At 48.7% G+C, this 24644-nt stretch overlaps 2 protein-coding genes across 8 annotated transcripts in view; both read right to left on the reverse strand.

The window, feature by feature from the left end:
* Positions 1 to 202: 202 nt before the first annotated feature.
* GOLT1A (golgi transport 1A) lies at positions 203 to 14909 on the reverse strand. Its single transcript, XM_036869768.1, has 5 exons — positions 14643 to 14909; positions 4415 to 4506; positions 3216 to 3394; positions 1222 to 1285; positions 203 to 545 (listed from the first exon to the last, which is right to left on the reverse strand). Exons 1-5 carry the CDS (start codon positions 14665 to 14667, stop codon positions 507 to 509), a joined length of 399 nt encoding a protein of 132 aa, XP_036725663.1. The 5' UTR covers positions 14668 to 14909; the 3' UTR covers positions 203 to 506.
* Positions 14910 to 19583: 4674 nt separating this feature from the next.
* PLEKHA6 (pleckstrin homology domain containing A6) overlaps positions 19584 to 24644 on the reverse strand; it is a 137761-nt gene continuing 132700 nt past the window's right edge. For all 7 annotated transcript variants that reach the window (XM_036864623.1, XM_036864601.1, XM_036864617.1 and 4 more), the window contains 2 exons: positions 24107 to 24230; positions 19584 to 23419 (listed from right to left, as the gene is read on the reverse strand). In XM_036864623.1, the coding sequence (XP_036720518.1) occupies positions 24115 to 24230 (116 nt within the window). In that variant the 3' untranslated portion in view covers positions 19584 to 23419; positions 24107 to 24114. The remainder of the gene's footprint in view (positions 23420 to 24106; positions 24231 to 24644) is intronic.

The raw sequence follows: 24644 nt of genomic DNA on the forward strand, positions 1-24644 counted from the left end.
TGGGGATTAATACCCATCACTTGTTTAATACCTCCTGCTAACAGGGGCTTGCAAACATATTATCTCACTCATTAGGACTAATAAACACGAGGGTAAGAATGATAGGTCATGAGAGCAGGCCTGCTTCTTGCCATGTGTGTGGGCCTGCCCTGAGTCAGAGAATGGACTTAATGGGCTAGAGACACTGACTTTGAGTCTCAGGCACATTTACAGCTTGGGGATTTAATCTTTGCTTTTCCTCTGATAAATACAGGGTGGGGTGTGATCCCATTCAATCTCCATGGGAGGGACCCGGATCTCTGCTTCCAGCAGTCCTGACAGCTTCTTGCGTTGACTTGGGGATTTGAGGTCAGTCACTCGGCTCCATCCTTCCTTCTGGACTTGGAGAGGTCCAGGTATGATGGGGAGATGAGTCATTGCGGGGTGGGGGCCTGAGGGGGTGGCCCCCATTTCCTTTCCAGCCCCCTCAACCAATGATCCAAGTTCAAGCAGCTTATCTCTGCTGTTCAGACCATTGAGCTGGTGCCTTGAAGCCTCTGGAACAGCTGTGGGAGCCAAGAATCATTACTCCAGACAAAGAGTGCAGAGCGGACTCAATATCTAGGTTATTACGAAGCTGGCCTTGAGAGCTGGGAGCAGTGCCAGGCGCAGATATGGAGAGGGGACAGCGGGGGTGTGTCCGGGGGCAGGCATGTCAAAGTGCTGGCTTAGAGCCTCTCTGGGCTTCTCAGAGAGCTTGTATTCTGTCAGGTGCTTCAGAGAAAGGGAGGGGCAGGGGCTAGGGACCACTGCCCCATGCCTGCCCCAAGGAGAGGACAGAATCTGCCACCTGCTTTTCCTGTTGTCACTGGCTGTCACACATCCTCTCTCTGCCTGGGGCCCAGACTCAGCCCACTCTCCAGAAGTCTGGCACTTTCTGGCTGGGTCACCTAGACTCCCTAAGGCTCCGTTTCTTTGGCTCTAATAGGGAGCTACTGACAAACACCGTTCTCTACACCCACACCTTTGGCACAACTGCTCACACCCCTCATCTCATCTGCTGTTGTCAAATGGAGAAGGTACAGGGAGGGGAAGAGGAGCTGAGGCTGGCCCACCTGGGGAAGGGGCTTTGAGGGGAGATGGGGAGGTGTCCACTGCACCTGGGGCAGCTGTTTTACTAAGTCCGTGCGCTTCCCCCACCCCAAGGCACCGCCACCAAGCCACACGCATAATCCACTTAACCATGCTCAGGAAGGGGATGTTGGAGGTATTGCCCAAGAAGCCAAAGGCGACAGAGAAAAAGCCCCTAGGAGCAGAGAGGTGGAGGGAGTGGTCAGTGATGGCCCCAGAGGGGAGGATGAGGGCAGTGAGGCTGAGGTCCCCCCAAAGGCTCCAGCTTTGGCTCCCAAGAGAATGGGCCCCTGGGCACTGGGGGCGGGCGTGGTTCTGCACCCCTGTTTTTTGAGAGGCAGCCAAGTGGAGTAGTTAAGAATGAAGGCCCTGAGGTCAGACTCCCTGGGTTCAAATCTTGGCTCTACCACTCACTGGCGCTGTATAAACTTAGGCAAATTTCTTCACTTCTCTGAATCTATTTCCACCTGTAAAATGGGGTTAATAATAATAGTATCTACCTCATAGGGCCTTCCACAAAGAAATGCTTGGGAAATGTTTATTTTTATTATTGTTACTGTCTTCTCCTCCCTGGACTGGGTGTGTACCGCCTGCCGCAGGTTTCCTGGGCTCCAGGCATGGATCGCCATTGGAGGCCGTGCTCACTTTATTCTCCCCCACGCCTCGGTGCCCCATTCTTAGCACACACCCCCTGGCATGGATGGGTGATCCCCCAAAGGGCTTGGAGGCACGGAGGTTGGTGTGGGAAGGGAAGCAGAAATCTGAATTCTGGCTGAGCTACTTCCTTTCCTTGGGCCTCAGGTCCCTGAGGTTCGCTTGTGTCTCTGAGGTCTCTGATAGCTCTGAGTTTTGTGGGGTTTTTTTGCCCCTTCAGTGCGGCTGCAGGGTGTCTTTCTCAAGGTTTACTTTTGGTTAGAACTACTGAGTCTGCAGTGGCCCCACTCACACTTCCAATTCTTCAATAAATGGTAACTAGTGTCAGAGTTAGTCTTCCTCACTAAATTGGAAGCTCCGCAGGAAGTTTCTCCTCGTTTAGTGCCATATCCCCACACCTAGCCCTGTATTTGGCACGTAGTAGGTACTTTTTATATACCTGACTATTTGAATGAATGACTGTTTGAATAATGACATCGTTGAAAAATAATGGATGGCAGAACACATGTGAGAGAATTTCATTTCCTGCAACCACACTACATGATGTCTCTGAAGTCTAGGGCATCGGGCCGATCAGGTGTTTTCAAGGCTACACTGAGCAAGCTGATGGTTCTGATTAGCCTAGGGTTCCTGGTCCACAGCTCCTTCCCATGAGTCCATAAGCCATGATTCTTCTAGCCCACATCATCCCCATCCCACCCCTGTTCTCTCCACAGTGCCCCAGAGATGGTCTTCCTCAGTATCCTTTTCTTTCTTCTTCTTAAGGACCCTTCAGTCTTCTCTGAGACCCTACCCACCACTCAAGGCCTGTCTCAGGTCCTGCTTCCTCTGGGACACCTCCCTGGCCCTGATGGAGGCCATACACCTTCGCTGAGTTCCGCCGTGTCTTTCACCAGGCCCAGGCTGACACTGGACGGGCCGAGGGATATGGGAACATGAGCCAGAGACACCTGGGTCAAGTTCAGATCCTTTGCATACTACTTGTGAGAGCTCGGGCAGGGGCAGCCTCTCTGCGCATTGGTTTCCTTATCTGCAAGTAGAGGACAGTCCTACAATGGGTTGTGGAGATGACAAAATGAGAGGATGCTTGTGAGCATGCTTGGTGCATGTGAGGGGCTTAGTAGATTTTAGTTCACTGCCCTTCCTCCCTATCTGGATTGCTAGACTTGAGGGCAGGTCCTGTGTCTCCTCCCTGGTGACAGGCACAGTGATGGGTACACAGAAGGTGCTCCGTGCTTACTGATGGATGGGCTGATTCCCCCAACTTATCCTTCAGCCTACGGTTGGTGTCCACCTGATGCTCCTCCCCGTTTTCAACCCTTCCGAGGCTCCCGTCTCTTGCAGGATAAAGTCCAGCTTCTGTATGCACTGCTGGTCACGCTGCCCAAACCTGATCTCAGCCATTCAGAGGCCCTGGTGGGCCCATCCAGGGGAAGGGGACCTGCACTCACTTGAAGAGGTTAAAGAAGCCATAGGTTTCCAGGAGCATGCCCAGGAGGGGCCAGCGCAGGAGCACAATGACCACGCCCCCCAGGAAGAAGCTGGTCCCCTTGAGCTTGTGCCTCTGGAAGAAGAAGGAAAACGTCTTCCTCAGGCCGATGATGAGGGAGAGGCCGGTCAGGAACAGCAGCTGTGGGAGAGGGAGGGGGTGGGTGTGAGAACAAACACACTGGCTCCCTCTGCTCCCTCGGGAGTCAGGGGTCAGGCCTGGAGCTGCGCATCAGGCATGGGGCAGGACTTGCTAACTCTTCAAGGAGGGATAATATCGGAGAGGGTGAGTAATTTGAACTGCTTAGGAACAGAAGTGCCCAGAGGCAGGGTGGACCGGGAGACCTTTGAAGGTCTCTGCCTTGTCACCCAATTCGACCCAATTTCTTGGATCCCAAGCACTTCTTATATGATATCATTTCTCATCACACCTCCTAAGTAAGATGGGAAAGACAGTGAGATTCTCTCCATTTTACAAAGGTGAAGGCTGAAGCCTAAATAGGTTAGGCAGCCACACCCAGTGTCACAGGGAAGTGTCAGGGCTCCTGCCTGTGGCAGCATTCTCCAGGCCCTCCACTCTATGGCCCTGTCACCACCTTCAGCTTGGCTCCTAACGATCCCTTAAGAGTGCCTGGCCTCCTGTCAAACTTAACTCTCTGGCTTTCTTCCGGCACGTTCCATGCTTTCCCTCCCCTTCTCCATACCTCTTCTCTTGTTCCATCCACCTGGAAGTGCTTTATCCTCCCCACACTCATTTATTTTTCTAAATTGTTTTTCATCCTTCTCCCACAGGGCGTGCTCTCTTTTCTCCAAGCACCTTGTTTCATATTAGATGTGTTTATCTTACAGTGACTTTACCACTGCCCCTGCCTTCCTCCCCAGTCGTGTATGTTGATGTGACATTCCTGTCCCTAGGTGGTGGGATTCTGACGGGCGTCTGATTCATCTTGGTACCCTCAGGGCCTTGTCCGGAGACTGGCATGAGAATCCAGGTCCTTAGATTCTCTGTGCCCCATAGGCCTCACCATCCATCCCCAGCCACCCGTTGCCTGCCTGGGCTTGGTGGTGCCCAGCACCTGGATGGGCACGATCTGAATAAACTCAGGGCTGACCCTCCCGGCAACGGAGACCTCAGGTGTGTTCACAGGGCTTGGGGACTCACGTTTCCGAAGGCCAGGAGCACTGAATCAAAGTACAGGAGCATTCCAAAGAGGATAAAGAAGATGCCGAAGCCGGTGGTGCCCACACCAATCTCTGCAATGGGCAAGGAGGTTGTGGTGGGATGGGCTTTGGGGAGCAGCTTGGGATGCTGGAACTTCCCCCCATTGCCGCTGGACAGGTGCCCTCTGGGGGGCGGGGGATGGGGTGGCCCCACTGCCATCCAGGAATCTTGGCTTCTGTACTCTCAGGGAATGACAGGAGGGGAAGGGAAGGATGGGCACGAATCGATGTTTAGCACCTGGAAACTGCTGGTCAGTTCTATATACTCTGGCGTCCTGTCCTCACAACGTCTAGTAGCTAGTGATACTCTCACCACTTTCTATTTTCAGTTTCCTCTTGTCTTCAAATGCCACGTCATCTAGATCATTATCAGGGTTGGGTCTCTGGCTGAACACAACTCTGCCTACTCTGTTCCTGGCCTCTGCTTTTGGGAGCCGCTTGATGCCCAACTCACACCAGGGCCGAAGGGTACCACTGAAAACTCACAACCATATCCCCAAAGTGTCTCAGAACTGCCCAGCTGGCCTGCCCTATTTCTCAGGAGGCTTGCCCTCCTGAACAATTCTTCACAGTGTCTCCTTCCTTCTCTAAACCGCCCCAGTTCCCAGCCTTCTGATGATGACCTCTCACACTTGACTGGGAAAGAGAAGTCATTGACCGGAAATGTGCTCATCACCTCGGAGTCTACACCCCAGCCAGCACCGTGGCTGCCCTGCCACACACCCCTCGGAACCCTAACTTCAACCACAGGTGGGCCCCAGCAACAGCGTGTCTTTTGCTTTGTGTCTCCTCGTTCTTTGAACTACAGGAGTTGGCTCAGAGCCAGGGAGCCCAGCACAGATACGCAGGCTATTTAGGATATGAAGTTCCCTTTCTCTTAAACCCTCTCCATCACACAGAATTGTTAATTTTACTTTATCTGTGCCACTCTGGTAGTCAACAAATGACAATTCATTGTGTTGCTTCATTTTTAAATTGAATCAAGTTGAAAATTTTAAATTACAATAAAATACAAATAAAATATATCATCTTAACCATTTTTAGGTATACAGTTCAGTGGTACTAAGTACATTCACCTTGTTGTGCTATCACCACCACCCACATCCGGAACTCTTTTCATCTTGCAAAACTGAAACTCTATACCCTCTAAACAACTCCCTGTTCCCCACTCTCTCTGGTAACCACCATTCTACTTTCTATGATTCTAACTAGTCTAGGTACCTCATATGATTGGAATCATACAGTACTTGTCTCTGTGTGACTGCCTTATTTCACTCAGCATAATGTCTTCAAGGTTTATCCATGTTGTAGCATGTGTCAGAATTTCCTTCCTTTTTAAGGCTGAATAATATTCCATTGTATGCATATACTACATTTTGTTTATCTAGTCATCTGTGGATGGACGTGGGTTGCTTCCACCTTTTGGCTATTGTAAATAATGCTACTGTGAGCACGGGTGAACAATTTCTCTCCGAGACTCTACTTTCACTTCTTTTGGGTATATACCCAGAAGTGGAATTGCTGGGTCATATGGTAGTTCTATTTTTAAGTTTTTGAGAAACCACCATACTGCTTCCCACAGAAGTTACACCACTTTACATTCCCAGTAGTGGTGTACAAGGGGTTCCAACTTCTCTACATCCTCACCAACACTTGTTACTTTCTGTTTTTTTTGCTTTGTTTTGTTTTTGATAGCATCCATCCTAAGGGGTGTGAGGTGGTATCTCATTGAGGTTTTGATTTGCATTTCCTTGATGATTAGTGGTGTTGAGTATCTTTCATGTGCTTGTTGGTCATTTGTATATCTTCTTTGGAGAAGTGTCTATTCAAGTCCTTTGCCCATTTTTAAAACAGGTTGTTTGGGGTTTTTTGTTGTTCAGTTGTAGGAGTTCTTTGTATATTCTGTATAGTAACCCCTTATCAGATACAAGATTTGCCAGTATTTTCTCCTATTCTGTAGGTTGCCTTTTCACTCTGTTGATTGTGTCCTTTGATGCACAGAAGTTTTAAATTTTCATATAGTCCAGTGTATCTATTTTTTTTTTTTTTTAACGGCTCTGATGTCCTGCTAGCCATCTTTTTTTTTTTTTTTTTTTTTTTTTTTTTAATTTATTTTATTTATGGCTGTGTTGGGTCTTCGTTTCTGTGCGAGGGCTTTCTCCAGTGTGGCAAGCGGGGGCCACTCTTCATCGCGGTGCGCGGGCCTCTCACTATTGCGGCCTCTCTTGTTGCGGAGCACAGGCTCCAGACGCGCAGGCTCAGCAATTGTGGCTCACGGGCCCAGCCGCTCCGCGGCATGTGGGATCTTCCCAGACCAGGGCTCGAACCCGTGTCGAACCCGTGTCCCCTGCATTGGCAGGCGGATTCTCAACCACTGCGCCACCAGGGAAGCCCCAGTGTATCTATTTTTTTCTTTAGTTGCCTGTGCTTTTGGTATCACACCCAAGAAATAATGGTCAAATTCAGCATCATGAAGCTTTTCTCCTATGTTTTCTTCTAAGAGTTTGTTTTAGATCTTACTTAGAGCTAAAATGAACTTTGAGTTAATTTTTACATATGGTGTAAGGTATGGGTCCGATTTCATTCTTTTGCCTGTGAATATCCAGTTTTCCCAACATCATTTGTTGGAAAGACTGTCTTTTCTCCATTGAACGGTCTTGGCACCCTTGTTGAAAACCATGTGGCCATATATGCCAGGGTTTATTTCTGGGCTCTCTTTTATATTCCATTGGTCTCTATGTCTGTCTTTATGCCAGTCCCACACTGTTTTGATTACTGTAGGTTAGTAATAAGTTTTGAAATCAGGAAGTTTGAAACCTCCAACTTTGTTCTTCTTTTTCAAGATTGCTTTGGCTATTCAAGATCCCTTGAGATTCCATGTGAATTTTAGGATGGATTTTTCTATTTCTGCAAAAAACGCCATTGGGATTTTGATACATTATTGCATTGAATCTGTAGACTGCCTTCTGTAGTATTGACATCTTAACAATATTAAGTCTTCCAATCCATGAATATGGGTCTTTCTACCTATTTGTGTCTTTTAAAATTTCTTTCAGCAACAGTTTGTAGTTTCCAGGGTACAAGCCTTTTGCCTCCTTAGTTAGGTTTATTCCTAAGTATTTTATTCTTTTTGATGCTATGGTAAATGGAACTGTGTTGCTTCCTTTTAAAAAATTACTGATGAGGTACAACTTTAAGTTTATATTGTATATACAGTTTTGCAACTTGCTTTATTTACTTAATATAGCTAAAATGCCTTATTTTCTTTTTGTTGTAAATTATATGGTGAATAGGGTTAGGGCAAGAGTGTCTTTTTAAACTACAACATGTATAACTTTATTAAAAATGGCTTAACTTTTACAAAGAAAACACAGGTAATTTTTAAAGAGTAAAATTTTACTGGGCTTGTTAACTAACATCTTAGAATTGATCCTTACAATCTCTATGAAATTGGTATTATTGCTATGTTTCTACAGAGAGTTGTAAAAAGTTGTTAAAAGTCTGGTTGTTAAGAGGCAGAACTGTAAAAACAAAACAAAACAAAAACAAAATTATGAAGATTAGGCTTACTGGCTAAGTTATATTTACAACTGAAAGAAAATGAAACACAATCGTCTTTCAGGTAGGTAGTTAATCTTTCCTAATCTGTTACCATACAGATCTTAAGAGGATTAGGATCAGTTCCAGTATAGAAATAAGGCCAAAGGACTTCTTTAAAAGATCATTAAAAATACAGAGATGAGATTTATTGTTCAAATTATGGATTGAAACCTCGTGCAACTCATATTCTAGAAAAATGCCAGTCTAATTGGGTCTCCCTTTTGGCAGAGCTGGATTTGCTAGGAACCAGTACAACATAATTTCTCTCAGCATATCCCCCCGCTGCCCAGAATCCATCTGCTACTAATGGCGATTCCTCCTGTTTCTGACAAATCTCCGTAATCTATTCAAGTTTGTTTCCTATTTCCACCTCCTAGAATGCCTGCCTGAATTAAATCTCTTAGAACCCAAGACACTGGGCAGAGTACAACCCCCTTGGTCATTATGAAGGTTGTGTTCTGTCTTCCCATGTTGCATGATTTTTCTACCCTCAGAGACAATAAGTTGAGGGTCTAGAAGTACATCTATCTTGTCATGATAATTTTACACGGGCCAGGGTACTGTGGAGGAAGACCACAACCATATTTCTTTAATCTGAATGACAAAGGTATTTTAAGTTTTTATGCCTGTTATAAAAATCTCTTATTAGCTTACACTCACCATAAAAATAGGTCAGTTCTGACAATATACCCTTCCGCTCTATCTCCCTTAGTAGATATTTTTGTGTGGAAACATAACATGGGCATTTTATTGGGTTTTCATTTTGTTTTGTTAAAATATCCACATGCCCATCCTGTAAACACTTTACAGCCTCTTACTCTTTTTGTAGAAATAGCATACATTTCTCAAATTCATATTTCATGTCTTCTCTCCTATATTATACTTTTTTCTGCAAAAATGATTTGCTGGCTTATATGGTTATTACTTTTCCAACTTGTTCCACACTGCCCTTCAAGGGCTGGTGCATTTCCAGAATTTTTCTGCAATGGAGTCAGCCTTCTTTATGGGCCACAATTAGTGCTTCCAGCGTTCAGTGGAGAAACTGCACCATGAACACAAAACCCCATAGAAAAGGGTCAGAAACTGTGTTTCTCACACACAAGCCTCAGACCTTGCTCTGCCTCTCTCACCTGTGGAGTAGCTGAGGGATTTCAGTCAAATTACCAGCCAGGGGCTGCTCCTGAAGTTCTTCTTGGGGCAGAAAGCATGGCAGAGAGGGTGGGGGTGGGACACATCACCAGGAGTGACAGAAGCGCCTGCAGCCCACCGTCCCCAGGATGCAGACAGTTGGGGCAGCGCACCCCTTGCTGGAGGTCACCCAGTCTCCAGGCTCTGGGGCAGAGAACAGCTGGGAGACTGAGGGAACTCTCCAGAGAGGCCTGGCTCTCCAGGGCACCACCTGGTGAGAAGTGGGGCCCTCCCCAGACTGCAGAGAACAACCGGGCTGATGGCTGCTCCGAAGTCCTGTTTAGACCCCGCCTTGCAGCGCTAACTGAAGCCAGGTTCAATGTCTTTCTTGCTTCCAGAAAGCAGCTACAGCTCCAAGGAAAGCGATATCCCCTGGAGCAGGCGGATGGGTCCCTCTGGTCTGAGGCTGTGCAAGGGAGCCTCAGACACCATTCACTTTCTCTCTCCCTCTTTTTTTTTTTTTTTTTTAATTTATGTATTTATTTATTTATTTGGCTGTGTTGGGTCTTCATTGCTGCTTTCTCTAGTTGCGGCGAGCGGGGGCTACTCTCCGTTGTGGTGCATGGGCTTCTCATTGCCGTGGCTTCTCTTGTTGCAGAGCACAGGCTCTAGGCACGCAGGCTTCAGTAGTTGTGGCGCGTGGGCTCAGTAGTTGTGGCTCATGGGCTTAGTTGCTCCGCGGCATGTGGGATCTTCCCGGACCAGGGCTCGAACCTGTGTCCCCTGCATTGGCAGGCAGATTCTTCTGTATTTATTTATTTATTTATTTACTTACTTATTTTTGGCTGCGTTGGGTCTTCGTTGCTGCACACAGGCTTTCTCTAGTTGCAGCAAGCGGGGGCTACTCTTCGTTGCGGTGTGCGGGCTTCTCATTGTGGTGGCTTCTCATTGTGGTGGCTTCTCTTGTTGCAGAGCAGGGCTCTAGGTGTACGGGCTTCAGTAGTTGTGGCACACAGGCTCAGTAGTTGTGGCTTTCAGGCTCTAGAGTGCAGGCTCAGTAGTTGTGGCGCACGGGCTTAGTTGCTCCGCGGCATGTAGGATCTTCTCTGAACATGGCTCAAACCCGTGTCTCCTGCATTGGCAGGTGGATTCTTAACCACTGCACCACCAGGGAAGCCCGGCAGGCGGATTCTTAACCACTGCCAGGGAAGTCCCTCTCCCTCTTTTTTTAAAATCAATATCAAATGGACATAAAAGTTGCAAGTACAGTACAAAGAATTTTTTTCCTGAACCATTTGAAAGCAGTTGCCACCGGCTATCTCATCGCCCCTGAATACTTGGCTGTGGTTTCCTTTATTCTCCTATACAGCCAGGACACAACGTCAAAGTCAGGAGATTAACACTGATACATTACTACCATCCAACCCTCAGACCCCATTCAGGTTTCATCAGTTGTCCCAGTCATATCATTCACGGCAAAAAGATCCAGTTCAGAATCACATGTGGCATGTGGTTGCCATGTCTCTTCAGGCTGTTTTGTCTGAAACAGTTCCTCAGTCTCCCCTTGACATGACCTTGACACTTACGAAGATTTGGGCCAGTTATCCTGTAGCTGTCCCTCTGTTTGGGTTTGTCTGATGTTTCCTCATGACTAGATTCAGGTTATGCAGAGATATCAACAAGAGGTGATGCTGTGTTCTTCTCACTGCATCTATTAGGTGATGCACAGTTCCAATTTGACCTGTTACTGAATGACGTTTCTTTAAGTACTTCATCAAGGCGGAGTCTGCAGGCCCCTCCACCATAAAGTTACTCTCCTGTTTCCACCCCAACCCTGCCAGGATGCCCCCCTCCCCCTGGCCTGGCACCAGGCAAACCCCAGTGTGAACCCACCAGCCTGGCGAGGGCCCTGACACCCGCCCTGGGCACCGCCCCCCTGCTACCTCATGGCTTTAGGACTGAATTGTTCAGGAAGAGGAAGGAGGCAAAGGGGAAGAGAAAGAGCCTTGTTTCTCTTTTCAAAATTAACAACAGTGATTAATAGTAATAATTGTTAACACTAATGAACACATGGTGCCAGGCAGTCTAAGCACTTTATATGTATTAACTCGTTTAATTTTCATAACTGCCTATGAGGTAGGTATGCTTTAGCCCCATTTCACAAACAGAACGGAAACACTGAGAGGTCTTAACCTGTGCCCAGGGGTGCACAGCCGGCAGCTGGCAGAACCAGGGTGTGAACCCAGTAGACTGGCTCTAGAAAAAGTGCCTTTAACCAGCCCTGTCCGGTCCACTTCTGCCCCCACCCCCTCCACAGAGAGGCTCTTGCTTGGGCCTCCCATGACGTCCATGTTCCCAGATCCAAAGGAGAGGGGTCGGTCCTCATCTGTCAGCAGTTGGCCACTCCCTTCTTGAAATATCCTGTGGTGGCTTCCGTGACACCATATTCTTGATTTCTTCCTGCTGTTCTGGCCACTCTTTCCCAGGCTTCTTTGCCAGCTCCCACTTCTTTCTCTTTCTTGGGGTTTGAATTGCTCAGGGCTTCAGCTCCAGGTCATTTCTCTTCTCATTCTAGTTTCACATGAATGTCCACATCTTTAAGTATCTCTTGTGTGCTGACAATGTTGATATTTATCTTTCTAGTCCATGCCTCCTTTGAGCTTCCAAACTCCTATCCAGCTGCTTACTTGGCATATCTGCATGTTTTTCTCTCTCCAAGGCATCTTGAACTCAACAGGTCCAAACTGAGCTATTGATTTTCCTTCCTTAAAGCTGCACCTGGCACAGTCTTCCCCAAATGAATGAAATGTCATCACCACCCACTCAGCAGCTCGAGGCAGAAGCCCAAGAGCCATCACTGAGTCTCCCTCACTGTTCCTACCACCCCTCCTCCATTCAATCCACAGCTAAGTTTTATTGCTTCTTCCTCCTAAATGTATCTTGAAAGACGTCCACTTCTCTCCACTCTTACCACTTAATTCTAAGCCACCATTATCTCTTTCCTGGACTCCTGCGACATCCCCCAGTTAGTCTCCTGCTTCGTTCCTGCCACCCTCTTATCCCTTCTCCGCACAGCAGTCAGGGGCCTTGGAAAACATGTAATCCGCTCATATTAGCACAGCGTACAATCCGTCATGGCTTCCCACTGGCTTAGAATGCAAGAGTCCTCCCACCCGTGCCTTGGCTTACAGGCCCTGCATGATGGGGCCTAGGCTTGCTTGTCCAGCTTCATCTTCCGCCCTTGCCTGCCATACTCCAAACACATCATTGTTTCCATGACGAGCCTTCCTGCCTCGGGGCCTTTGTACACGCAATTTCTCCCCACTTGCTATCTGCCCAACACACACTCCTTCAGGTCTCAACGCAAATGTCAGTTTCTCAGGGAAACCTGGTCCACTATCTGTTCCTGACTTAATCTGGTTCCCTCATTTTTTTTCTCTTCGTAGGACTTAGCACATTCTTCATAGAACTTAGCACATTTTGGTTTAATGTTGGCTTGCCCCTGGGCTCAGGCCTCAGCCCTCTTCTATTTTTTCCCCTAAGTCAGTGTTTCTCAACTTGGGGTGGAGGGGTGGGTGCTGATGGGTAGGTTGGCAATTTTGTTCCCCTGGGGACATTTGGTAACATAAGAAGACATTTTGATGGTCACAATTGGGAGTGAGAGTGTGCTACTGCCATCTAGTGGCTAGAGGCCAGGGATGCTGCTAAAATCCTACAATGGACAGGCCTGATCCCCCTCCCCCCACAACAAAGAACTACTCTGCCCCCAAATGTCAGTAGTGGGGAGGCTGAGAAACTGTGCCCAGGCGATCTCATGGTTTTACATACCATCCGTATGCTGGCAACTCCCAAATTTCTCTCCATTGCAGGACTAATATACCTGACTACCTACTTGACATCAAACTCACATGTCTAAAACCCAACTCCTGCCTTCCCCAACCACTCAACCCTTCTAATTGTTCAGGGCTGAAAAATATTGGAGGCATACTTGAACTCTTCTCTCACAACCCACATCCAGTCCATCAGCAAATCCTTTCAGCAATTTCCTCAGCGCAGATCCAGCACTGACTACTCCCCACCAGTTTGCTGCTACCACCCTGGTCTCCTCCACTGCCTCTCACCTCAGAACTGGTTTCCTCCATCACCTCTTACCTCGGAACTGGTCTCCTTCACCACCTCTTGCCTCAAAACTGGTCTCTCTGTTGCTGACCCCACCCCTCCACAGTCTGTCTATTCTCAATCCAGCACCCAGAGTGATCTTTTAAAAATATAAGCAGATCATATCACTCCTCTGCACAAAACCTTCTAATGGTTTCCCATCTTATGGAGATAAAACCAAAATTCTTATACAGCCTGGCCTCTGAGTGACCCTCCCTGACTATCCTCCTACTGCTCTCCCCTCTCTCCTCTACTTTGTTTCCACCCACACCAGCCTCCTTGTTTTCAAACACACCAAAGTATGCTAATGCCTCAGGGCCTTTGCACTGGCGGTCCCCTCTTCCTAGAACATTTCCCCCCCTCCCCCCAGACAGCTGCGTGGCTTTGCTCCCTCACTTCCTATGGGCCTCTGTATAAAAGTACCTTACCAGGTAAGCTTAGTGACCACTCTATACAAAACAGTAACCCCTCCTACCCTGCACTCCCAAGCCTCTTTACCCTGTTTTACTTTTGTCCAGAGGGAGGTATCACCATCTGACATGCTACGTACTGACTTCATCTGCTAATTACCTGTTTCCTCATTCTGGAACATAAGCAGGGAATATGTCTGTTCCATTCACTGTTGCATACCCTGTGCCCAAAACAGTGCTTGGCGCATAAAGGAGACAAATTTGTTCAGTGAATGAATGAGTATTATCTCCAGTTCACAGATAAGACACTGGCTTTAAGTAACTGACCCAAATGAAACTTACAGAGCCACAGTTTTCACCACTTCTCCTGGACCTTGGGACTACCTCCCTGCCCTCTTCCCTGAATAAAGGGGAAAGATATTTAGGAGTGAGGACAGAGTGATTTGGGGAGGGGATTTGAGTTTAGTTTCTGATAAGAAGGGGCCAGGGCCACAGGATACCCTAAGACTTTGTGGGGGAAAGATGTCTCAATAGGCAGAGGCCTTCTAGGTCCACCCTTGTAGTATCCCATGTTTAAGAATCCTGAATGGGGAAGGGACCAGCCTGAGTGGTGAACTTGCCAGTTCCTCCAGGCACCAGCCTCTGGCTACCTGGGGGCCCTGGGCAACCCCCCACCCCCTGGAAGGCAGGGAGCCACACCCGGCCCTGGCCCTGCTGCCTGAAGGATGCCAACAGGGCAGCTCCCAGCCACTAGCTCCAGAGGTCGCCTTGCAGGTTCCCCAGAGAAAGATCCCGGCTGGGAGGGGCTGCATCTTCACCTACCCTAGCCGGTCCAGCCCAGCCCCCTCGACAGCACCGGCCCCTCGCACTCACTCTGCCATTCGGTGATGGAGATCATGCTGCAGGCTGCCTGGGGGACCTTCCGGGTGGAAGCTGGCAAGGGGTGAGGAGCCCAGAGGACCGAATTTGTACATGCTCAAGGGAAGCTGACCCTTGGTAAGTTGTGAAATGAGCCTCTGGTAAATCATTAACTTCCCCTAGACAGACACACACACACACACACAGACACACACACAGACACACACACACACAGACACACACACAGACACACACACACACACACACACACACACACACACGGCTGCTTAAAGTCAGAAGTCTCCCTCCGGGTTCTTCCCAGAGGGCACTGCTCCCTCCCACGCGCTCCGCCCACTCGGAGAAGGCCACGCCCATCTGACCCCTGTATTCCCCACCACCCCATGCCCTGAGGCTGAGTTCAGCTGTTTCCATCTCTTTTGCAAAATTTGGACTCTTTATGGAAGAATTGGGATTTAGGAGTACCTGGATTCCTTACTGGCTTGGTGGAAGGTGTGGGAAGAGGTGGGATCTGTTTCTCTTCGGAAAAGTACTAAATTCATCTTGTAAGTAGTTTGCTCGCTTTGTGCCAGTACCCACGCTAGACGCTAGGGGCGACAAACAACTGAGTAAAACCTGTTGCTGGCAGCCTTAGGAGAGCGCCAGATTCGGTTGAATCTAGGACAAAAACGTCCCAAGGGAGATAGACAACGGAGGGCTTCTGATCTCCTTTCCTCCAGCAGTGTCCAACTTTGGACTGTGAAGTTGAGCTATGGAAAATGAAAGATGAATTTAGGCTTAGGGTAGGGCTGGACAACGATTCAGGAAACCTGGTTCTAATCCACCCACCAGTTGTGTAGATGTGGCTGCATCCTTCCACCCCTCTGTGGGCCTGAAAAAAAGAGAGGCTGGACAGTTCCTAACATCCTTTCTCTCATTGTAGAGCAGTGGTTCTCAATCCCACTAGAGCCAGCATTCCCTCTGTAATGTCCCCTCTATCCTGCAGTGCAATTCATAGATGATATGACCAGTCTACATACATCATTAAAAAAAAACCCTCAAAGCTAATTATAATAAAGAAGAAAAAATTATAATAAAACACAATGTCTCTCAGTATATAAATGTTCAGGCAAAACTTAACAGAAGACATAAGTAAAGTAGGCAGATTGCTTGCACCTACTTGTAATAAGTTTGAACTTAAGAGAAATAGACCACCATTATATACCACCACCCCTCCAAAAAACCCAAATAACCCCTCTCTCCATAAAAGAAAATGAAAGAGCGGTAGGGAGTGAATACCAGAATAAAAACTAATGTTAGCTAAGTAAAAAGAGACCAGAGGTCCTTGCATATAAAAAAGAGGGAAATAAAACTTCACTGAAGTAGAGATAACATAGCAAAGCAAGTTAGAGATGGCAAGGTGGAGACATTGAGGAAACACCATGTGAATGCAAACAAACAGTTTGAGGGAGTTCCCTGGTGGTCTAGTGGTTAGGATTTCAGGGCTTTCACTGCCATGGCCCGGATTCAATCCCTGGTCAGGGACTGAGATCCTGCAGCCGTGCTGCGCAGCCAAAAAACAAAAAAAACAAACCAAAAACTGCGTTTGTTGTGTGTGTGTTGTTTAAATAGCTCCCCATGTTACCACATGGGATGGGGTAGTGGCGACATGTCACAGACACATAGATCTGTATTTTGAAACGCCATCATGTGTTGAGGCAAAATTCAGTCTGTGTGGACCTTAAAAGGCCTTGGAGATCATATATTTCCAATAGGCAATGGGGAAGAGAGGATGGACTGGAAGAGAAGTGGTGATATAAGCCGTTTAGAGAAATTGAATGTGGACCCCTGGGACAGTTATCAGAGAAAAAATAGAAAAACAACAGGCAATTCCCCAAAACATTTCCACATATAATTGTTACAACATAGGTGTTCGTCTTTGGGCTGTAAAAAAAACTTAAAAAATATAAAGGAGGCAATAATATGAAATAATTTCTAAAAACATTTCTTGAGGAGATCCAAGGAGACCCCTTGCATTTCAAGTGTCTTTGCTCTAATGATGTTTGGTTCTCTCAGAGCTCCTCTGTTAACTGTTTTCAGTCAGCCTCTTTGCTTATTCAGTAAGACCCTACTGCATTGGAACCAAATATACAGTAGTTGCAATGTTAGAATACATTGTGTAGACATGAGTGGAGCAGATTATTCAACAATTTTGAGACAATGTCTTATTCCACTTAAGAGCCTTCTCCATAATAACCATCTCCTAACTTACTGAGTTATTCATAGAACTTATTTTTAAAAAAACTTAGCTTATAAAACAACTTGTTAGGGACTATTATGAATTCCAGTATGACTGACATACTGGTAGTGCGTTAGTCCCATTTGTACATTTAAAGTCGTGCAGGACAGAAAGCAATTATTATTTTGGAAACCTGCCCCTGTGCGTTGCAGCCACTAAACGCCAGTAAGAGTTTTGCCCCCCTTAGCACTGCGACAAACTTAAGCTCCCCTGAAAATTTCCAAAATCACCCCTAGGAGGCAGTATCATCCCCATTGAAACTGGTAGGTTAAGAGCTCAGGCTGTAAAATCAGAACACCCTGGGCTTCATCCTAGCTCCATGAGACAGATGTTTTATTCAGCCTTTCTGTGCTCAGTTCCTTTGATAATAATAATACCTATCACGTAAAGATATAATGAGAATTTAGTGAGTAAACGCATGTGAGGTGCATAGAACCCGGTACCTGGCTCACAGTAAATAACGAGTCCATTGTTTCTTATTATTCTAGTATAGTTATGATAAATTACTGTGTTATTAATATTACTATTATTCGTGCACTGTTAAATGCTGTTATGTGAAAGACTTCTGATCTCCTCTTAATTGTGGTTTTAAACTGCTCCCACAGGAGTATAAATAGCAGCTAACAATACCTCCCCTAACAATGAGAGCCCACCTGTAAGCTCAGAACTGAACCCTCCTGAAGCTGGGCCCTCTTCACCTGGTTCTCAGATTACAGCACTGGGCACCAGAATTGGGGCCCCAAGGGGTTGTCTATGCCATCTTCCTGGAGAGGGGCCCACTTCATGGGGGGCAACCCCAGGGAGGAGGACGTAGGCCCTGGAAAGCCTGTCCTGATCACTGTGGAGAAGGGCTGGGATAGTGCAGCTACTCACTGGGGCTGGAGGAATAGAAGTGGGCAGGGGGAGGGACACCTCAGATGGCTGAACAACAGGGGCCCTGCTGACGTCCTCCAGAGAAGGCTATGGAGCCAGCAAAGGGGAGACCTTGGGAAACATTTTCCCTCTTCCCTCATCATGCCCTAAAGGCAGGCCAAGGGGCCAACACAGTGTCACCACCATCTCCTCTCATTTGTAAATGAATTTGAGTTTTCAAAGGGTTTTTCATCCATTTTTTCATTGACTTTCTTGAGAGCTCCGTAAGATGGTAATTAAATCCCCCATTTCGCAGATGAGGAAACTGAGACTCAAGAATTTTAGTGACTTGTCCAAATCTTCATGCAGCTAGCAAGGAGCGGAGCCAGGGAGTTGAGCATGGCATCTCCTTTCCTCCATCATTCTCAGCAATGGGGTGAGCCAGTTCTGCACTGGAGGCTTAGGGATAAGGGGGCATGTGGCATGGCCCCCCATTCCCTGGCAGCAGCAGGGTCTGAAGCCTGGCTGCCGCCTGACCCTTAGCATGCCTCTCTTCAAGAATAAATACACAACCACACAGTTACAGAGCACTACTCCTTAAAGGGCATTCTGCTAGTTGCTTTTTTTCATTTATAGTTCCTGACTACTGCCCCCTTTTGTAACCCCAGCCTGGCTTGATTGAAGGGCTGATCTGGGCCAGAGGTGGAGCGGGGCAGGGACCTGTGAGCATCATGCTTGGAAAGAGGCGCCCAGCAGTGCCCTGTGTTCTCACATTTCCACCTCCTCTCCAGGGTCAATGGCTTTGGCCTAGAGGGGGAGCTGCAGACAGAGAGGCAGGTCCTGAAATGACAATTTCTCCAGTATACCTCCTCCAGCTCTAAAGGTCTGTCTGAGCCTGTATCTGGTCCCAATTCTCCCTGATTCACAAAGGGACATCAAGGGTTTATAGCTCTCCCAGGGATGTTACAAAATCCAGTCATTTTACTTATTTTTAAAAGTATAGATAGATAGATGATAGATACAAAATACATACTCCACTAGCCTTTTAAGGATGAGAAGAGGTGTCCAGAATTCAAAATCAGTCATTAGAACCAGGCTGAGGCTAATCAGGAATTACAAGAAGCTTGCCTTCCTATATCCTCTTTCTTGAACCATTAATGCTTCCTCCTCTCCCCAGACATCCTGCAGAAGCCCAGGGAAGCCTGCCGCTGTCCTGGTCTCCCGTTCTCTCTCCACCCCCCCCGCACTATAGAATTCACAGGGCTTCTTGACTCTCACTCCTCACAAACACTTCAAATTGAGCAGCTCTGGTAAAGTCCTTCACACTGAGTGTCAATAAGGGATAACCACTGAGTACCTGCCAAGAGAAATGACCCCAAAACACTGAGGCTAGATGAAAAGAATTTGGGCAACCTTTCTGATACCACCCCCCCACCCCTGCTTTCAGTGGAAGCTTCCAGGGCCTGAAGAATCTGATATTTCCATTGTACAGGACCTTGGGACAAATGTTTGATCTGGGATCACCTGGATCAAAAAGATGACAGTGGTGTTGACAACAAACCATCATTCCCTAGTTTCATGGGAGGTGGCACGCTTCTGAGAACTCCAGGATCCCTGCCTGGGGAGGCTGAGATGGGACAGCCCAAGGCATGGGGGGGAATGGGGGGTGCATATGCTCTGAACCCAGTTCTCTTAGGGAAGGATGGCCCCAGATACCCCTCCCCTCTTCTGCCAAGCACGTAAACACTCATGGACCCCAAGGCCAGCCACAGGCAGACACGGACACAGAGTGCCAGACACACCACTTGTACAAACCATTTATTCCCTGCATTGGGTTTATACAAACTTGCAAGATACAAATGCAGAACTCACTGGGTGCTTCAGTACCTATATCTAAAAAGAATGCTGCTGAGAGGGAAGCAAGCTCCCGCCTGTCACTCAGGACAGCCCCTCCCTGGGGAAGGGTTCATCGGCTAGAAAGATGCTAAGGGGCTGGTACGGCTGTTTGGTCCCCTGACAGAGATGCCCTCTGTTTATCTAAACTTAACTCTTCTTCTAAGGTCACTTTTATACTAAATAAAGACACTGAGTCATAAATTTCCTTGTATGGTTTATTGTCTAATACTAGCAAATCAAATTGGCCCCAATATGTGCATAAATAGATATATGTGTATATATATATATGTATATTTCATATTTTCGTTAGTTTGAAGAGCTGCCAGGTTGTCGGGGGATACCTAAAGGGAAAGGAATTAATTCTGTCTTGCTATAGTCAGCCCTGCTCCAAGAGCATCCCTCTCACCAAGGAAGGCGAGCAAGTGCACACAGCTTGCAACCTCAGAAAAACTCTAAAGTGACAGTATTAGTATTTTATTACAGCCTCTTGGTTATTGATGAGGGAGGTAATGTGCTAATTGGGAAGGCCCTAGATTAGTAACCAGGGCTGTCACCAGGTTGGTTACTTCGCCCTGGGCCTCCATCTAGGCCCCCTTCATTCATAGCGAGATGCTTTAGGCTGGGAATAGGGTGCCAGCAAATGTCAAAGTGGGAAGCCAGGCTTCAAATGCTGGCCAGGAGCTCTGTGCTAGATTCCAAAACCCTTGATTCCAGATCTGGACAAAAGACATCCATTCTGCCCAAATTCTTGCAAGGCAAGAGCCCCTTGCCCACTTCAATAGTCGATAAGCAGTTTGGAAGGCTGAGCTGGCTTAGTTCAGAGCCCCAGCAGCAAGAAAGTCCTTGGCAAGTCTGAGATGTACCTTGTCCGTGGGACCCTCTGGGCTGACTTCGCAGTCTGGATGCCAGACTGGGGTACCATCCCCTTAACAATGGCCCCCAGGAGAAAGGTCATAGAGGGAGACAGATGCCATAGGTGTCACCCAGACCAGTGAGGGATCAAGTGAAAAGGAGTGTGAGAAGCCCAAGGAACTTGAATGTATCTGCCCCGAAGGACCCGTGATGCCAAACCGTTTCCTTTGGCCGTTGCAAAATATTCTAGGTCCATCAAAGAATAGACTGACATTCTCAGTGCTGTTTGGCGTAGGCTGCCCTTTCCAGCAGGGTGATAAAGGAGGTGGTCCAGGAGCACATCTGGGGGGTGTGTGCCTGCGAGGCTGTACTTCTGTGCACACAACTGTAAACATTTCCTTGAAGAGGGTTCACACCCAATAACCCTAGAGGGTCATCAAAAGTTGACAGTGTAATCAAATCCTTAGACCAGGACTTGCAAGAGAATGTCCTGCCCTGGCAAGATCCTCTCCGGGTGAGCTCTGGGGACCAGCCCTTTGCAGACTGGGGAATGGGAGGAAGGAAGCTGCCGAGGAGGAGGGAAGGGTGGAGGGTTGGACCTAGAGGCAGCCGTCCCAGTCTCCTCATATCATTTGCCAATTCCATTCAGACATTGCACATTTTGAAAATAGATTTGCTTTTATAACAAAAGCGTAAAATAGATCTGTCTTAAAATAAGTCTTTCCTCTCCCCTTCTTTGGATCAAAAAGCATGGGGTATGGCCGCAGTATGCTAGGAATGATGTGGAAAGTAAAGGAGAGAAAATGGGCCTGGGCAGGAGTTCTAGTAAAGGATCAGACATCCAAACAAATATATATATATATTACATATACATCTATAATATGTATAATCTTCATAAAACATATATTAAGGCATGTAAAGCAACATAAAGAGCCAGCTTTATGAAATAAGAGGTGAGAGAGAGGTGGCAGAGGGGCAGACATTAATCCTTGGTATTTTACATGTATTTCTAAAAATATCACTTAAAAAAAAAGGAGAGACAGACAAAGAAAGGGGAAGGCATGGAAGGCCCTGAAAAATCTGTCTCTTATGGATGGATAAGGTGTGGGAGAAGATGGAGAAGGGAGAGCCGGTTACCTGGGAGCCAATCCCACCTGCCAGTCTGGGGGGGCGCGGGGAAGGGACAGGTTTGGGGTGCTTGAGCTGTGCTGAAGATGGGAACTGCAGCCAAGGGTCATGTTCAAAAAACCTGCTAGAAGTGAAGGTAAGTGGAATCCCGTCTGTAAACCCTCAGAAGCATGAGAATATCCTAAGCACCTAGAACAGTGCCTGGTACATAAAAGGTGCTCAGTAAATATTTGTTGAGTGAATTGTCAACTTTACTTGCATATGAACCATAACTGTCCCAGCCACGAAGGAGTGGAGAGGAATTGTTGGAAGATGAAGTAATCATTCTTGGGGCCGCTGGAGGTCAGACTGAAGTCTCTGGGCAGCAGCTCTGGCAAAGAGAAGGCCTAGGGGCCAAGGTTTTTCAGCTTCACTCTCTCTCCTCCATCCTCTCTGGCTACATTCATCTGAAGGTGGGTGGAGCATACGGAGAATGGGCTTTGCTTCTGTCTCTCCACTACTGGCTCCCTGGGTAGGTGGGTTGTGAGTGAGCCAAGCTAGAAGGGAGACCTTCCATACAGCCTCAACTTGTCCTCATCTGGGATGCCTGGAATGCCTGGGATGCAGGGTAGGGCCCCAGAATCTGGCCTACCAGATTAAGGCCACACTCCCTCTTTCCAGGGCACACGCTCAGCTGGCCCACAGCACATTTCAGGGGGAAGGGAGACAAGATAATGTCACAGAAATGTTTAGGAAAGGCCCCAAGGCTGACCACACCCTCCGTAAGACAGGTCCTTCTCTCTGCTCCTGACCCCAGAACCAGGCCCAGACCTAGAAAGAGCCATCTCCCAGACTGCTGCTGCCCGGCCCCTCAGCTCACACCTCCATACCCACAGCAGTATGCTCCATGGCAGGTCCTCGGTCTGGCAGCCCCGCTGATCCTGGGGACGAGGTGGGAGAAGCAGAGCCAACAGCTGGCACTATACTTGGCACTAACCTAAGGTTCCACCCTGGGGAAACCAATCCCTTACCCCTTCTCATCTCCATCCTCCTCCTCCTCCTACTTGCGCATGAGTTCTGCTGCTTCCCTTTCCTCCCACTCTCCTGAGACCTCTCCCTCTCTCTCTGCTACTCTTCTCAACCTGCCCTCAGACACTGCACAGACCTGCTGCTCTCTATCCACAGCCAGCACTGTCTTCTGGGAGCCGAGGAGCCTCTCCCCATCTCTCGTCATCTTGTCTTTGGCTCAGGCAGGGTGGTCAGTCTCCACTGGACCCCAAAGGAGCACCCATAAGCAGAGATGTGCCAAGACCCTGGGCACAGCTGGGGCAGGACGGCAGGGGTGATGGGGGAAGGGGGTGATGGTGGGTGCTGTTCTCGGTGTCAAGAGAGGAGTCCTAACCTAAGATAGCCCAGGGCGCATTCCCCACCAGGGCATCTTCTCCATCAGGGAATGTTCCAGTAGGGCCATCACAACCCCAGCCAGAGCCAGACCTAGGCTCCCTGTGCCGTGGGCATCAGATAGGATGGCGCTCCTCACCCCACCATCTCACGCCCTGGCCTAGGACCACCGTCTGAGCAGCAAGGGCTTCAGGGCCGGGCGCCGTGGGTATGTGGACACTGAGGCATCCGTGCTCCTCTCGGCAGAACCCCGGCCCCCAGCCTGGCTCTCTGTGGCATTCCCACGGGAGCACAGGGGCGGGGGGCCAGGGGGCCAGGATGGGCAGAGGCGGGCTTCAGAACGTGGCTCTGTGGAGCTTCACGGCGTTGGCCTCGGCCAGGGCTTGCACTGGAGGAGAGAGACGCGGGTGAGAAAAGCGCTGCACAGAGGGGCAGACCCTCCAGCCCACCCTCCCCAGAGAGAAGTCTTGCCTTGCAAAAACCTGTGGAAACCTACCCACCCCCTCAACCCTGAGAGAGGGGAACAAACGAGTAGAAGTCAATTCTTGTTCACTTGCCTGATATTGAGCAGCTGCGTGCTAGGGGGAAAGAAGGGACACAGCCTTTGCCTAGAATCTCCCAGTGCGATTTTAATTTACAGTAAGCTCTGGGAGTGATCTGGGAGAAATAAGATCTGGGACAAGCAGCTTCTGGGGGCTTCTGAGGCAGGACTGCTGTGTATCTCAGCAGATGGCAGGCTTCTTGGCCGACAGGAAGTGCAGGGGTGGGAGTCAGGGCAGTCCCTCAGACAGCGGACAGGAGAGGCCTCAGCTCTGTTCCCGTCTGCTTCTGGAGAAGCAAAGCCACTGGCACTGCAGCATCCAAGAAGCGGCCCTGCCAGCCGGCTCTAGCCCGACACTGCGTGGGGATGCTTGCGGGCTCAAGCAGATGGATGGAAGGGAAAGAGCGGCAAGGGGCACTGGGGTGAGGGGAGAAGCAGTGCCGGGCGGAACAAGAGGGTGCAGATGGCTCAACGGGGGTGAGGGAGGGGGTCCCGCTCCCTGGGCTGGATGAAATACAGTAGAAAAGTGCTTACGTCAGAGCTCAGACCCGCATGGCATGGCTGCTGTCGGCGCCCCGTGGGGATTCAGACGATAGGGGGTTGGCTGGTGGAGCCGGGGAGGCAGGGGAGGTGGGAGGGCTTGGGGTGGCACATTGCACTGGAAACAGAAATGAACAGGGAAGTGAATAGGGGCGGCCGGGGGTGGGAGGAGGTAGGTTGGGCACCCAGAGCAAGCGAGGCCCCCCTCCGTGCGGTGCGCGGGAGCAAGGCAGGAGGCAAGCAGAAGGAGAGCTGAGTTTGGGAACTTGTTCAAGCTGAGGCAGAGCTGGCCTGGTTCCAGGGGTGCCATGGAGGAGAGCATGGGGCCCCAGAGGAGCCCTGGCCCAATCCAGGCTCTGCTGAGAACCAGTGTGACTGTGGGCGAGGCCCAGCCCCTCTGAGCCCAGGGCTCCCCTTCCATCCCTGCAACCGGGAGATACACGTACCTTTCCACGACTGTGGAACAGAATGAGGGATGGCACCTCATAGGCAGTGATATCGCTAGTGATAATGATTAATAGTGCAGTAAAAT

Source organism: Balaenoptera musculus, chromosome 1 (genome assembly GCF_009873245.2).
Source record: "Balaenoptera musculus isolate JJ_BM4_2016_0621 chromosome 1, mBalMus1.pri.v3, whole genome shotgun sequence".
Classification (NCBI taxonomy): Eukaryota; Metazoa; Chordata; class Mammalia; order Artiodactyla; family Balaenopteridae; genus Balaenoptera; species Balaenoptera musculus.